This window comes from Vombatus ursinus, unplaced genomic scaffold (genome assembly GCF_900497805.2).
Source record: "Vombatus ursinus unplaced genomic scaffold, bare-nosed wombat genome assembly UNPS02014832.1, whole genome shotgun sequence".
NCBI classification, from domain to species: Eukaryota; Metazoa; Chordata; class Mammalia; order Diprotodontia; family Vombatidae; genus Vombatus; species Vombatus ursinus.
In genome coordinates, this window is record NW_020954610.1 from 247,159 (window position 1) to 262,415 (window position 15,257).

At 36.6% G+C, this 15,257-nt stretch overlaps 1 protein-coding gene across 1 annotated transcript in view; it reads left to right on the forward strand.

Annotated features, from left to right (window-relative positions):
* Positions 1 to 15,257, forward strand: part of LOC114025681 (kinesin-like protein KIF24) — a 61,162-nt gene that overhangs the window by 36,066 nt on the left and 9,839 nt on the right. Inside the window, exons 7-11 of the mRNA XM_027839151.1 lie at positions 599 to 686; positions 8,453 to 8,574; positions 9,724 to 9,829; positions 10,929 to 11,000; positions 11,893 to 12,002. Coding sequence (XP_027694952.1) covers positions 599 to 686; positions 8,453 to 8,574; positions 9,724 to 9,829; positions 10,929 to 11,000; positions 11,893 to 12,002 — 498 coding nt within the window. The remainder of the gene's footprint in view (positions 1 to 598; positions 687 to 8,452; positions 8,575 to 9,723; positions 9,830 to 10,928; positions 11,001 to 11,892; positions 12,003 to 15,257) is intronic.

Sequence of the window (15,257 nt, forward strand, 5' to 3'; positions counted from 1 at the left end):
GTAGTAATAAAACTACCGAGGTGTTATTTTATAGGACCAGGGGGAAAAAAAGGTAGCTTTGAAATGCAAAGTTTTTTGAATTGTTCAGAAATACTAAAGGACTTTGCTAACATAAGTATTCAATTTATTTTTAAATTCTGTGCTTAGAAGTATAAAACTTACTTTCTTTTAAAATTTTGTTAGTACTACTCAGGCTTTCAAATGGTCCCTTAACTGACCCAAGTCTGCTACTCCTGAAGCCTTCCTTTTTATTAAAAGGAATATTGAAACTAGATGCTGGGAGGAGGGTTGGGAATTCGGTATCCCAAGTGGCTTAGATTTTGGAAATGTATTTTTAAGTTTAATTTAAATTGTTTAATTGGTCCTATTACTAGCCTTGATCAATTTCCTTTTAACAGATTTGTTTTTTAAATCTACAACGTAAATAAGAGATGGCATTTTCTCTCCTGGTTTAACAGTACTGGTTTAGCTTTACATTCTAGAGATAACCAATAATTTTCTGATTTTCACTTTTCCGTGACTTTGAAACATAGAACCTGGTAGGTGTTCCTTGATGCCTTTAGTTAGATCTTCATTAACATTGTTCTTGCTCCTGCAGACTTTTTGCAAGAGAAGATAGTAAGCATGTTGTACAGATAGTGGGATTGCAGGAACTTCCAGTCGATAGTGTGGATCTCCTTTTAGAGGTAAGCTTTACTATAAAACTGTGCATACCCTTTGACTCAGCACTACCACTTCTAGCGCTTTATTCCAAAGAGTTCATAAAAATGGGAAAAGGACCCACATGTACAAAATTATGTATAGCAGCTCTTTTTGTGGTGGCCAAGAATGGGAAATTGAGGGGATGCCCATCAATTGGGGGATGGGTGAGCAAGTTGTGGTATGTGAATGTAATGGAATACTATTGTTCCATAAGAAATGATGAACAGGTGGACTTTCGAGGTAAGACTTATTCATTGTCTCAACACTGCTACTTTTGACTGTAAGTGTTTAAAGAAATGGAAATATTCACTTAACTCAAGGGCCTCAGACTTAAGCAAAGTAAAAAAAAAATTTTTAAGTGAAATTTTTTATTTACAAAGGGGAAAAGTTGATCTCTTACAAGATTCCCCATTTCTTTGTATTGCTTATATTTCATAATACTTTGGGAGCTGAGGGATTTTAGAATATACCATCACTGAAATTGAAGAAGGCTATTTCCTAGAGCTTCTAAAGATTAATTTTAAAGGATGTTTCAACATACTTTCCTGTCAGAGTAATTTTATCCAGAACTACACTTATTAAACTTACTTCTTATGGACTTTCCACACCTCAAGAAGATTGATTCCCTACAGAAACTTTTTCTGGCAAGTGCTGCGAGAAGGCTGAAAAGTCATGATCTCAGATCTGCAAAGACTTCTCCTTAATTTAACTCATCAGGAACGTTTTTGAACTTTAGCCATAATTTCCACAAGGATTTTGGAAAGACTGGTTGGAGTAGGAAAGTACGTTTATATGGGTTCACCTTTATAGACCTGCTCTAAGAAGAAAGGTCTTCCACAAGCTGGCCCCTGTCAGCCTTTCCACTCATTTTTCTCACTATTCCTACTTCAGAAAAGCAGTTCTATATCCTTCCCCCCAACATGGCCTGTGCATTCCTGTTCCAACAGTATTAAAATTAACTTTTTTTGTTTTGAAACAGTGTCTGTGTATCTCATCCAGACAGGAAGTGTAGTGGCCATTCATGGACCTGATCCCAATGCTAATTGGCAAAGAAGCTTTATCTACTCCATTTTCAACCCAAGTAATATGCCCCTCCCTACATAGCCCCTTACTCTTTGGGGCTCACCATATTGGTACTGGACTCAATGAAAATACTTAATTAGCTTAGGCCAGTGCAGCTCAGAATTCCCAAGGTCAAGAGACCTACCAGCTTCAGCCTCCCCCAGTAGCTGGTATTACAGGTATACACTACTAGATTCAGCCAAAGTTACTTTTTTTTTTTAAGGATTACACTTAAGCTATTAGGTGTGAGAATTTCTAAGGGCAGGGAACATTACTAATTCTTTATGTTGCTAAAAAAAAAAAAAACTCCCAAATTAGGAATCAGGTCTGAAAGTTGACCATGTAGATTAATTTTGATATGGGTACTTAATTTTCTCCATATTTCTAAATTGAGTGCAAGAGATGCAACTTTTCAAATTCATCATGGGTGCTGGGATTGTCCTGTGGTATAATTGTTTGCATCTTGAGTCTTAGAAGCTGAAACTTGAGGAAGGTATTTAAATTTGGCCAGTTTGCAAAATCTCAGCTATTAGCTGAAAAGCAGTCATCTCCTGGGCAATTGCAAAAGCATATGCAGTATCATAACCACATCTATCCTTCAGCGACCCCTCTGAGGGCTGGGTTGCTACCGAACTGCTCATCTGGAAAATTCATATACCTTTGGAGGATTCATATGGTTCTAGGGGGAAAAACAAAACAAAACATGTCAAGTGGGTGCAAGAGTTTCAGCATAGACAGTCTCTAGAGAAATAACCTTCAGGAAGTTTGAAGTCAATGAGGAGAAACTAGAAGGATCCATTGCCTCATATTATTATTCCTTATACGCCTTTTCCATACCCACATGCTTTCCTTGTTGGCCATGAACTTTCACGGGGTAGTGCCTTCTCTGTAACTTTGGTGGAAGACTTCAGGTGAGAGGAATGAATTTCCAAGGAGAAATCTCTTTTCTTTGACTAAAAGCTATAAACAGTGAGAACAAATCTGAAATTTATTCAAGATTTACTCAAGAGGATTTTCTGTAATCTGCTTTCCCTGGTATGTAGGCATGGCCTTTATTATCCCAGAACACCTTTCCTAAGAGAAGGCATAAGGATATCTTTTATGATATATAGTGAAGTAGTACTTTGGATAGGTTATTTACTATTGACTGATAGCCATATCTCAATAGATGAATGGTCAAAGAATATGAACAAACCGCTCTTAAAAGAACTGCCAAATATTCACAATCACATGAAAAAATGCTTCAAATCACTTATAATAGGAGAAATACAAATCAAAACACTCTACAAATTGGCAAAAATGAAAAAAAAAATGGCAACAGTCCTTGTTGGAGGCATTGTGGAAAGAAAGGTACAATAATGCATTGTTGGTGGAGCAATTTTTTTCAAAGCAATTTAGAAGTATGCAACTAAAGTAACTACAATGTCCATACCCTCTGAACCAGAGATTCTGTTACTGGGCTTATACCCCAAGGAAGCTATCAATAAGTAAAAAATATTTATAGGAGCATTTTTGGGGGGGGCTAGGCAATGGGGTTAAGTGACTTGCCCAGGGTCACACAGCTAGTGAATGTTTTTTGTGTCTGAGGCCAGATTTGAACTCAGGTCCTCCTGAATCCAGGGCTGATGCTCTATCCACTGTGCCACCTAGCTGCCCCTAGGAGCATTTTTTGTGATACCTGAGAATTGCAAACAAAGTAGATGCCCATCAGTTGGAGGATGGCTTAACAAATTGTGATACAGCAATGTAATGGAATATTACTGTGCTGTAAGACATGATGCATGTGATGAATATAGAAAAGCAGGGAAAGATTTATATGAACTGATATAGAATGAAGTTAAGCAGAGCTAAGAAAATAATATGCAAGGCAACTACAACAATGTAAACCAAAAAATCAAGAGTAAATGAGTCAAAATTATGCAGATCAAGTAGGGTTGGAATGAAGAGATATGAGAACACACCTCCAGCCTACCCCTTCATGGAAGTCCACAGGCATTACATGTTGCACATGTTGTTGTACTTTTTCAACATATTGATCAGTTGTACTGCTTTTTTTTCTTTCCTCTCCAAAAAATACTATTTATCATTTGGGATATCTTTCTAGGGGAAGGGAGGATACATGAGATACTATAGTGATGTAAGAAACAGAAAGGATCAATAAAAATTTATTTTAAAAAAAGAATTTATGAAACATAAAGTACACTACTGAGAGAGACATTTTTCTTAAGTATCTATATTCTTTTTTTGGTATATGAGTTAGAGGACAAGGAATGGCATATTTTCTGTTAGAAATTAGCATTGCTTTGTATTTCTTCATTTAGGCTTTTTCCCATTTTATTTCTTTAAATAGATTTTTATTGATGTCTTGTTTTTACATCACCTAGATTTCTCTCTGTATCTCTACCCTCTCCCTAGAAAACCATCCCCTAAAATAAAGTTTTGTTGTTTTTTTTTTTTTTTAAGAAAAAGAGAACAAAATTCAGCAAAACCAATCAATACATTCAAAATATCTAACATTATGTGCAATATTCCTTAAATAAAGACTGGGAGGAAGTGCCTTCTCACATCTTTGGGGCCAAACTGGTTCTTTATAATTTTGTAACATTGGTTTCTTTTTCTTTTAAGTTTTTATTGATATATTTTGTTTTGACATTCTCAAATTTCTCCCAATATTCCTTCCCTTCCTTCCAAGAGCCATCCTATATAACAATATTTTTAAGGAAAAAAATGAAGAAATCAGCAAAACCAGTCAATATATCAGAAAAGTCTGAAATTATATTCAATGTTCCACATCTGTGGACCTCCTGCTTCTGCAATGGAGTGATGTGGTATATTCCATTTCTTTCCTTTTCTTGATCTTTGTAATTTTGTGGCATTCATTTTCTATTGTTATTGCTGTTATTTCCTTTTACATTAGTGTTCCAGTCATTATGCATATTGTTTTCTTAGCTCTGCTTACTTTAATTCATGTAAGTCCTTTCCTGTTTTTCTTTATTCGTTATAGTTATCATTTCATATAGCTCAGTAAGTCTATTATACTCATGTATCACAGATTGTTTAGTCATTCTCCAGTTGATGGGCATCTATTTTCTTTCCAGTTTTTTGTTACTCAAAAAGTACTGCCACAAATAAAGCCTTTCCTTTTGTCAGTGACCTCCTTGGGGGATGTATGCTTAATAGTGGAATCTCTGGGATAAAATGTCCATAGATATTTTAGGTACTTTATTTGCATAATTCTGAATTACCTTTCAGAATGATTATACTAATCCACAACTTCACCTACCATCCAATTTTGGTAAGAGTTCTTCATCTGAAGGCTTTATGGCCCAAGCTAAGTTATTCATCTTGCCTCACCATACTTTAAAAGAAAGGTTCTAGTAATACAAATGTCAAATAACCCATTTTGACCTAAGACAGACTTTTAGAAACAGCAAACCCTTAAATAATCTGTGGGACAGTCTTCTTCCCTCTCCTTTCTATCCTCCTCTACCATACCCAGGTGGGGCCTAAGAACATCTCTTTAGGAAATTGCATAGCCTTTGAACCCAATCTCTTCACAAATCACTGCTCTGCCAGTTTCTTAATACGTTGGAATTTCCTTCATCCTTCCAAAACCCAGGAAGACAAGTAAACCCTCCCTTCTTAGGGATTCCATTCTATAGGCCCACAGGAGATAAGACAGAGTTGCCCAGGCCCAAGGCCAAGGTACCCCCGAGGTCAGAGTGCTTGTCTTAATTGTTGTAACAACTGCCATTTCTAGAGCATTTGGAAGGTGTGTGTGTTTTTTTTTAATTTTTTAATTTTTTAAAATTAATTTATTTTGATTTATCAATAATCACTTCCATATGCTTTTGAATTTAAAATTCTTCTCCCCCTTCCTCCCCACTACCCTCCCCAAGATGGTGCACAATCTGATATAGGCTATATATATACATTCTTATTAAACATTTTCAGATTAATGATGTTGTAAGTAAAAATTAGAACCAATAGAAGGAACCATCAGAAAGAGGAAACAAAACTTAACAGAAGAGGAAAAAAAATAGCAAATAGTAAGCTTTGATCTGCATTCAAATTCCATAGTTCTTTCTTTGGATGTGGATAGCATTTTCCATCACAGGGCCTTTGGAAATGTCTTAGATCCTTGTATTGCTGGGAGGGGTTAAGTTTATCAATATTAGTCATAGCACAACGTGGCTGTTGTGTACAACATTCTCTTGGTTCGGCTCACTTCACTCAGCATCAAATCATACAAGTCTTTCCAGGTTTTTCATAAGTCAGCTTGTTCATCATTTCTTACATTTAGAAGGTTTTTAAAGTGCTTTATATAAGTTATCTAATTAGACTTTCTCCACATCCTTATGTGGGGAGGTCTTATCATCCCCTCTTACAGATGTAGAAACGGGCTCAGATCTACTGATCCTCATGCAGGGAGACAAATTTGATCTCCCAGGTATAACTGGAGCTTTGAGAAGAGTAAACCTATGAGTGGAATATGCCTCTGATGGATGTACTTTTTTCATAATAAACAGGATAGGTAATATCAATGGAAGGAAAAATATAACTGTTTTTTGTCATTAGAGTATACCGTAAATCATTTGGACAGAAGATAGAGAGATGTGGACTAGATTGTAATACAGTTCTGGATTCCAAACTGGTTGAATACCCAGACTCAAAGAACAGCTAACCATTAATGTTTCCTTGTCAACTTAGAAGCAAGTCTCCAATGCAGTAGCTCAGTGAACTTTGCTTGGCTCTCCACTAACAATTTTATCATCACTGACTTGGATAAGGGCATGTATGTCATGCTTATTAAATTTCCAAATGCTACAAAGCTGAAAGGGATAGCTAACTTATAGGACTACAGTCAGAATTCAAAAAGTTCATTACAAACTAGAACACTAAGAGGAATATAGTAAGATGTAATTTAATAGGGATAAATGTAAAGTCTTACACTTGGGTTAACATAAATTGCCTTCACGAGTACAAGATGGAAGAGGCATGGTTATACAACAATTTATTAATTAATCAGCAAGCATTTGTGCCTACTACGTGCTAGGCAACTGCTTGCCAGACATACAAGGATAAAAGCAACAATCTGCCGTCAAGGACTTTATGTTCTAACAAGAGAAACAACATGTATATATGTTGGTCTGTAAAACACACATACAAAGTCCCCTGGAGTCAGGACTGTTCGCAGCTGAGGAGGACCAGAAAGGGTGTCATGCAGAAGGTAGTGTTTGAGCTTAGCCTTGGAGAAAATGAGATATCTCACTCAAAGGGAGGGAGAGCATTTCAGGCATGGGGGACAGCCAGTACAAAAACATGAAGATGAGAGATGGAGTGTCATCTGTGAGGAACAGCAAGGCCAATCTGGCTGAACTGTATGACACATGTGTAGGGGAAGAAGATTTTGGAAGAAGACTAAAGAGGCAGGGTGGGCCGGGTTGTGGAGTTTAAAATGCCAAATAAGGAATTTCTACTGAATCCTAGAAGAAATAGGAGGACACTGAAGGATAGTATGGTATAGTAGCTAAGGCACTGGGTTTGGAGACAGGTAGTTTGTTGTTGTTCAGTTGTTTTTCAGTCGTCTCCAACTCTTCATGACCTCATTTGGGGTTTTCTTGGCAAAGATACTGGAGCGGTTTGCCATTTCCTTCTCCAGCTCATTTTACTGATGAGGAAACTGAGGCAAACAGGGTCATTATCTTTCCTGAACTCTCCCTCTTCCAAACTTCCCTATTTCTGTAAAAGACATCTGCATTCTATTATCCTAGTGTCTCAGGTTAGTAATTTCAGCATTATCTTGGACTCTTACTCTCTCCTTCGCCCCGCATATCCATTCAGTTGCCAGATCTTGCTGTTTCTGACTTCATAACCATTCTTGCATCTAACCCCTTCTCTCTACTTACTTAGATTATTGCAACAACCTCTTAATTGGTCTCCTTTCTTCAAATATCTCATCACTCTAGTCCATCCTCTACATTACTGCCAAAGCAATTTTCCTTAAGTACAAATCTGACCATATTCAACCAAGTCCAGTGACTTCCTTTTGCCCTTCTAGGATAACATATAAACTGCTTGTTTAGTTTTTATAGCCCCAACCCATCTTTCCAAGTTCATATACTTTATGCCCCACCCACCGACACACATCCCTATACTCTGCAGTCCAGCCAAACTAACCTTCTCTCTATTCTTCACTTATAACACTGCACTGCCTGTGTCCAAACCTTTTCACTAGTTGTCCTCCCATTTCTATAATGTACTCCCTCCTTACCTTTGCCTAATAGAGTCTCTTTCTTCCTTTAAAATACCTCTCAGTCACCACCTCCTGCATGAATCCTTTCCTTGTCCTTCAACTGCTGTGCCCTCCCTCCTAAACTATCTCATGTTTAACTACTTTTTGCATGCATTTATTTACTCATAAACATACTGTTTATGTTGTATACATTTTTATATATATTTGTCTCCCTCACTTGAATATAAGTTTATTGTGAGTAGGGATTGCTTCATTCTTTGTACTTGAATGCCCGGTATGTAGCACGGTGCCTACCACATGATAGGTGTTTAATAAATACTTGTTTATTGATTGCTTGATTGATTGTGTGTGTGTCTTTAAGTGAGAGGGACTGAAGTGATATATTACATCGTATGTTTACTCTTCGTTTAAGACACTCTTTTTATTTTTCAGGTTATTTTGAAGGGTGGCAAGGAACGTAGCACTGGTGCTACTGGAGTCAATTCAGATTCCTCCCGTTCCCATGCTATCATCCAAATTCAGATAAAAGATTCAGCCAAGAGAACCTTTGGAAGGTAAGATGGAAAGCAGAACGGTTATATTGAATATGATGGGTTAAATTATGAGTCTTCTAGCAAAATGTTTCAGAAACAACCAAGTAGCCCAATGACATGTCATGCTTTAGTTCAAAGATGGATAGTGGAATTTGGGAGCCTGTATAAATCCCAGGAAGAAATGCCATTGGCAAGCGTAAAATAAAGTGATGACCTTTTCTTGGCAAGCCTTATACTAATAAAGGGACAACAGTTGTTTTTTACTATAAAAATATTAGTACAGGAGAAGGAGAGATGGATTTAAGAGAATTGAAAGTCTTCCTCTCTTCTCCCCAATGTGCAAAAAATACATATTTGAATGAAGAAATAAAACAATGGGAATACATTTTAATTAATTTTCTTTGGGTTTTTTTTTTACTAGTCTGCTCCTTATCATATTTATTAATGAGTTCAGCAAACATTTGAATAACATGTCTGCTTATCTTTATTATAAAATAATAGATAAAATAAAAGTTAGTCTATTAAAAATTTCCTGAACTGTCATTTCTGAAGTGTCAGAAATTACTTTATCTTATCCTTAAGTGGTTCTTCCCCAACTTGGAGAGGAACCATCTGTCTGTCCTCAGTTAGGTGTACCTCCCTGAAATGAAGTCTCTATTTTCATGGAAACCATTGCAATTCAGGGGCTTGTTGAATTTTGTTTTATTACATATGTGTGTGTATGGGTGTGTACCCTGGGGTATCAGCAGTAAGTAATTATCCTCACTATTGATACCTGATCATGGCTAGAACTCAATTTGCCTTGGTTCTGTACCTTATTTGGCAGGAGGGTTCTGGAAGGAAGTCTGACATGTAGTCCCTTTCCTCAGAACTGCCTTCAGAACCAAGTGATTTGCATTGTGATAATCTGGCATGAAGCATCGGTGTGATCAATTGCTTTGGGAATACAGCACTAGAATGCTGTTCCCTGTGCCACTGGTTCTTGGCATAACATGTTATTATGATACCTCAGGGAAGCTATGAAACATTTTTCCTTTCTTGAGAAGGGAAAGTATTAAGGTTTATTGTGCTTTTAATATTACAGCATGTTGTCTGCTATCAAATTTAATAGGAAAACCCCAGGCTAAATAAATCCTTTTTTTTTTTTTTTTTTTTGGTTTTTGCCACTAGGATATCTTTCATTGACTTGGCTGGAAGTGAGAGAGCAGCTGATGCCAGAGATTCAGATAAACAAACAAAAATTGAAGGTGCAGAAATAAACCAGAGCCTTCTAGCTGTAAGTTTTTTTTTGTTTGTTTGTTTTTTAGGCAATTGGGGTTAAGTGACTTGGCCAGGGTCACACAGCTAGTAAGTGTCAAGTGATTGGTCTGAGGCTGCATTTGAACTCAGGTCCTCCTGACTTCAGGGCCGGTGCTCTATCCACTGCACCACCTAGCTATCCCCTGTTTTTTTTTTTTTTAAGTGAAGAAAATTATTTTTCTGTTTGTGTGAATGTGTGCATGCATGTATGCTTGTTTATATTTAGTGCTAATATATTTCATATCATCAGTAAAGATGGACCTGCTCACCTAACTGAGAGTGCCCCTGAGTGGCCAGGAAATGTCCTAACCAGCAGTATTTTTTCAGAAGTGCAGTTGGAGGTAGCAACATCCTGGTTGCCTCTGTTTTCCAGTCTCAATTCCTACCAAAAGCCCTCAAGTTGCAAGAAGACAGTCAGGAAATTATTATTATTAATATACAAAGTAACTAAATGCTCAATGTGGTGATAAAACAATAAACAATAAATGTCATAGAAATTCAGAGCTGGAAGGGCTGGAGAGTTTAGGGAAAGATTCATGAAGAACATGGAATTTCAATTAAGCGATATTGTTGTTATCATTTTATGGATTAGGAAAATGAGGCCTGTGATGGCTAAGTGATTGGCCAAGTGACATAGCTAGTAAGTGATAGAGCAGGTACCCATTTAAGTCTTCTCTTCCAGCCTAGTAGTCTTTTCTCTCTATCACATTGTTATATTTAAATCCATACCTGCATACATTAAAATATCATAGTCTTATACACATACGTGTCCCTTTTTTGGTGGAAGGTGGGGAAGCCAGGACTCTTATTATTTCTTCTAGTGGTCCCCTCCTGAATTGTCACTTTCAACCTCCCCTAGTCCCATGAGGAGGATATAGGCTTAGTTTGCTCTGAACTCCTCCCCTTTGCAATATAAGGTAGGTTGTACAATCTGAAAAAGACCCTCCAATCCCTGTTCTTCAGTGTGGAGAGGTGATGAGTGCAGACAGAAAACTTCATAGGCATATTTTGTAAGTCAGACCTCTCTGCATTTTGATACCTAATAGATGTATTGCTTTTTTCTCTCCTGTTGTTAGCTGAAAGAATGCATCCGTGCATTGGACCAGGAACATGCTCATACTCCCTTCAGACAAAGCAAATTAACTCAGGTAAAATTCAAGTTTTCTTCTGTTTTTAACAAATATTCATTCAGTAACTAGTACATAGAGCATACCATGCTAAGCACTATGGGAACTACAAAGATGAATGAAACACATTCTCTGCCTTCCAGGACCTTACAGTCTAGTAGTGTAGAAAGACATGAAAAAATAATTACAGTAGAAGGAATGCATCAATACCTACTTTTGACAATTGAGGGTCAGCATGGTGCATCGAAAACAGTGCTACAGGCTTCATATCCTGGTTCTGACATTATCTGAACCTGGGCAATTCATTACTTTTCTCTAACCTTCAGTTTCTTTATCTATAAAGTGGATGTACTTGTACTACCTACCCTACAGGGCTGCTTCAGAAATGCGCTTCATAAACATTAAGGTAATAGAGAATTGAGTATTGTTGTTTTTGTCTTATGTGTTCTTGCAGTGTTTATCATGTCATATTCCCTGAAATATGACATAACTCTCGATTTTGAAAGCCAGATATGATAAGCCCGTAATAAACCAGAATCACATGTACTAGAGTTAGAGTTGACCTTTGAGGTCATCCAGTCAGAAGAACTATGATGGAAAGGACTTTAGGCTTCATCTAGTGCTCTCATTTTACAGAGGAGACAAGAGACCCAGAGAGAAGAAGCAACTAGGTCAAAACTACCTGGCTAATTAGTAGTGAACTAGGGGCAAGAACCCAGGGCTTTTGACTCCCAGTCCAAGGCTCTTTCTGCTAGATTATCTTACTGATTTGCTGGTCCTGTTGCTAAACACCAACTTTATGAAGCTGTCTCTACACAATGTCTGTACGTAGTAGAAACCCAATGAATATGTGTTAACTGGCTAAAATTAATTGACATAAAATATTTACAAGCATTCTTTTTTTTCTTGATAGGTACTGAAAGATTCTTTCATTGGTAATTCCAAAACCTGCATGATTGCCAATGTATCGCCTAGCCATATGGCTACAGAGCATACCTTGAACACTTTACGTTATGCTGACAGGTGAGAAAAGAGACTTCTTATCTACAAATGGTTTCATACAAATGTACTTGTATAATTTTGGACAGCTAGTTCTATGATAGCAAATGATTGCTTTTGTAGGAGCTTTCCTGCTAGCAGGAGAAAATTTAGTTGTTCATCTTTGGCATTTTGCGAATTCGGCAGGAATGAATACATGCAATGCAGAGAGGGTCAAGAGGCTTGGGTTCTAGTCCCTGCCCCACTTCTTAGTCGCATAACATTAATCCAGTCATTTTGCCTCTGGGCACCCTTATTTACACGGGTAGGTTGGACCAAATAATTGTGAAGGTCCCTTCCAACTCTGACCCTGCTTGATGTTACAGTGCAGTAGTATACATCAGTAATATGAGAGTCAGCAAGATAATGAAAAGGGTAAGCTTGTTCTTGGCATGTCTAAACAATTGCCTAGGATGGAAGGAACAGTGATTTAATATGCTTGGTAATTTCAGCACTATGTAGGGTTTTACTCAGATATTGCTAAGATATTTACTCAGATATTTTGAGACAGAGAGAAAGTATAGAGAAGATCAGCAAAATAATTGGAGGGTGCAAAGCTAAGTCTGTAAGAAGCCTTGAGAAAAAAAGCTCATATTTTCCCCACACACATAAACTTTTTTGCATAGTGCTGGTCGGATGTCACAGCTAAAAGTACATTGAGAGAAAATAAACACACATGACAATAGAAAGAATATAGTTTAGATTTGAACTTTCTGTCCATGAGATATTATAATATGTGCAGCCCTACAAGGAGTTAAAGGGATGACTTGGGTACTTCCCTGAATCTCTCCTGGCCACAGAGTTAGGAATCTTCACCTGTGTTACTGGGGAAGCATGCTCCATTGAGGGGTTTTTTTTCCCCTTTTTTCTCCATTGGATGCTTCAGATGCTTCATGTCTGTGACTGGGTAGCTGCTTTCACAGCCAACAGGAAGCATTTTTATGAAACATTTTATTTTCTTAAAGTCTGTAGTGTTTTTGAACACACAGGCACAAGAAGCAGGTTTCTCTAAAGGCTTTCCATTTCTTCATTTTGCTTTTTGTATGTTAGGACACCAGCAGCAGCAGCCACACTAACCTTAGGAAGAAAGCCTTAATGTAAAATATTGTTTTCCAAAAAAGTCAATATCACACAGAGGCAACATAGTTAGGACCTTAGCACAAGACAACAAATCTTTCTGCTTCAATAATTAACTAAGAAACCATCAGAAGTAACTTTGAAAATAAATGATGCTCTCTAAATGATTACATTTTATATGATGAAATAGCTGTATGGTTGATTAAATAACAATGATAATAATAGCTAATATTTATATAGGGCTTTAAGGGTTGCAAAGTGCTATACATACATTATTCTCATCTGATCCTCACAACCCCATGAGGTAGGTGGTGTTATTATCCCCATTTTACTGAGGATGAAATGAAACCCAAAGAATAACTAGATTACTTGCTCAGGGTCACATGGCTAATAAGTGTCTGAGATAGGATTCAAACTTAGGGCTCCCTAGTTCAAAGCCCAACCTCCCATCCATTACAGCAAATTATTTCCATGATTATTATAAACTAATATATACTTGGTGATTTTTAGTATCAAAGTCCCTACTCCTTTTCTGTGTTAAATTGGATCTGATGAAAATATTTTAAAACTAGATGAAAAGATTAGAAAAGGTTTGGGAGTGCCTGTTTTTTTTAAAGTTTCCCAAATGAGTAAGTCTTCTATGATTCCCTAATATAACATTATTATTAAATGGACCTAAAGTAATGTACCTTGCTGTGATAAATGTATCAAAACAGAATTCTTTGTGCAGCTAGGAAAATTGGATTAGTCAGGTTAGTCATAACGTTTGCTTGTGACCAGCCTTTAGCTGATATGTGCCCTGATGTTGGTAGAATGTAATGGAATTTAATTAAGTTGTATAGCTATCCTTTAATGTAAATATAGTGTTGTTTCTTAGTTTGGAAGTTCCTATAGATCTCTTCTGAATTTAGGATTCTGTAGTTATGCGTTCTGACCTCCACAAGTAGGATTTTGTTCTTTTTTTTTTATAAACTCCAAAGTTCTGATTATTACAAGAAGAAATTTCAGACTCATATTATAAAAAGAAATCAGACTCATAATAGCACATCCTACTTTACTCCTCTTCAGTCTGAAGCCCACATTGTAGCATCAAAGCATAGCTTAGGATAGAGTTTCCATTTCATCTTTTATACCTATTATCTTACTGCTCTGTTGTCTTGACAAACTTTAATCTCTTGTCTTTTAAGTAGAAAGGGAAGAATCTCAACTAAACATAAAAATAGAATACTATTTCCATTTTCAGTAATGACTAAAGTGGTCATTTGGTCATAGAGGAATCACTTCCAACAAGATAAAAGAATCGGTGGTTATTTTTAGGACCCATTCATTCAACAAACATTTATTAAGCATCTGCTTTGTGCAAGGCACTGTGCTTGGCTTTGGGGATAGAGTCAAAAACAAAACCACCTGTGTTGTTCAGAAGCTTACATTCTAATGGGACCATGTAGCACAACACTGGTCTTTGCAGGTATTTTAAGTTAAAATATCTCTAAAATGAGGATCACAATAGTATTTTCATTGATGGGCCTTTTATGATTCTAATTTCTATACCAAATTTTACAGTATATACTTATGTTCTCTGAACTTTAAAAATAGGACTTCTTTTCTCATGTGAAATCCCAAAATTCATATTATTGTTAGGAGAGGAAATTTAAAATATAGTTCAGACTGATTATTGTTCCCCTTACCTCACTCTTCTTCAGTCTCCCCATTTTGTAACACCAAAAAATGGTCTAGGACCAAATTTTGCTATTTCCTCATTTAAATATATATTATCTTTCCACTCAGGTTAGATTTATATCTCCTGTCTATTAGATGAAAGGGAAGAATCTCAACTAAATATAAAAATAGCATATTACTTCCATTTAGAATTCTAAATAAATATTTGAAATAACATTGAAAATAGGAAGCATTGTCCATTGTAATGTTTACAACAGAAAAGGCTTTTAGTCATTAAATCCTTTTTAAGTTATAAGTTCAGGTTAATCATGCTGTTTAAAATTCCCTTGAAAGCAGAAAAATTATTCTTCCCGTTCTGGAACAAGTACAGCTAGGTCCTGATTAATCTGAACAATGAATCCCCTGAAGTGGTCACATTCAGATATGCACTGCATATTTCCATTGTGCTGGAGCCAATTACAATATTTTATATAATGATAATTT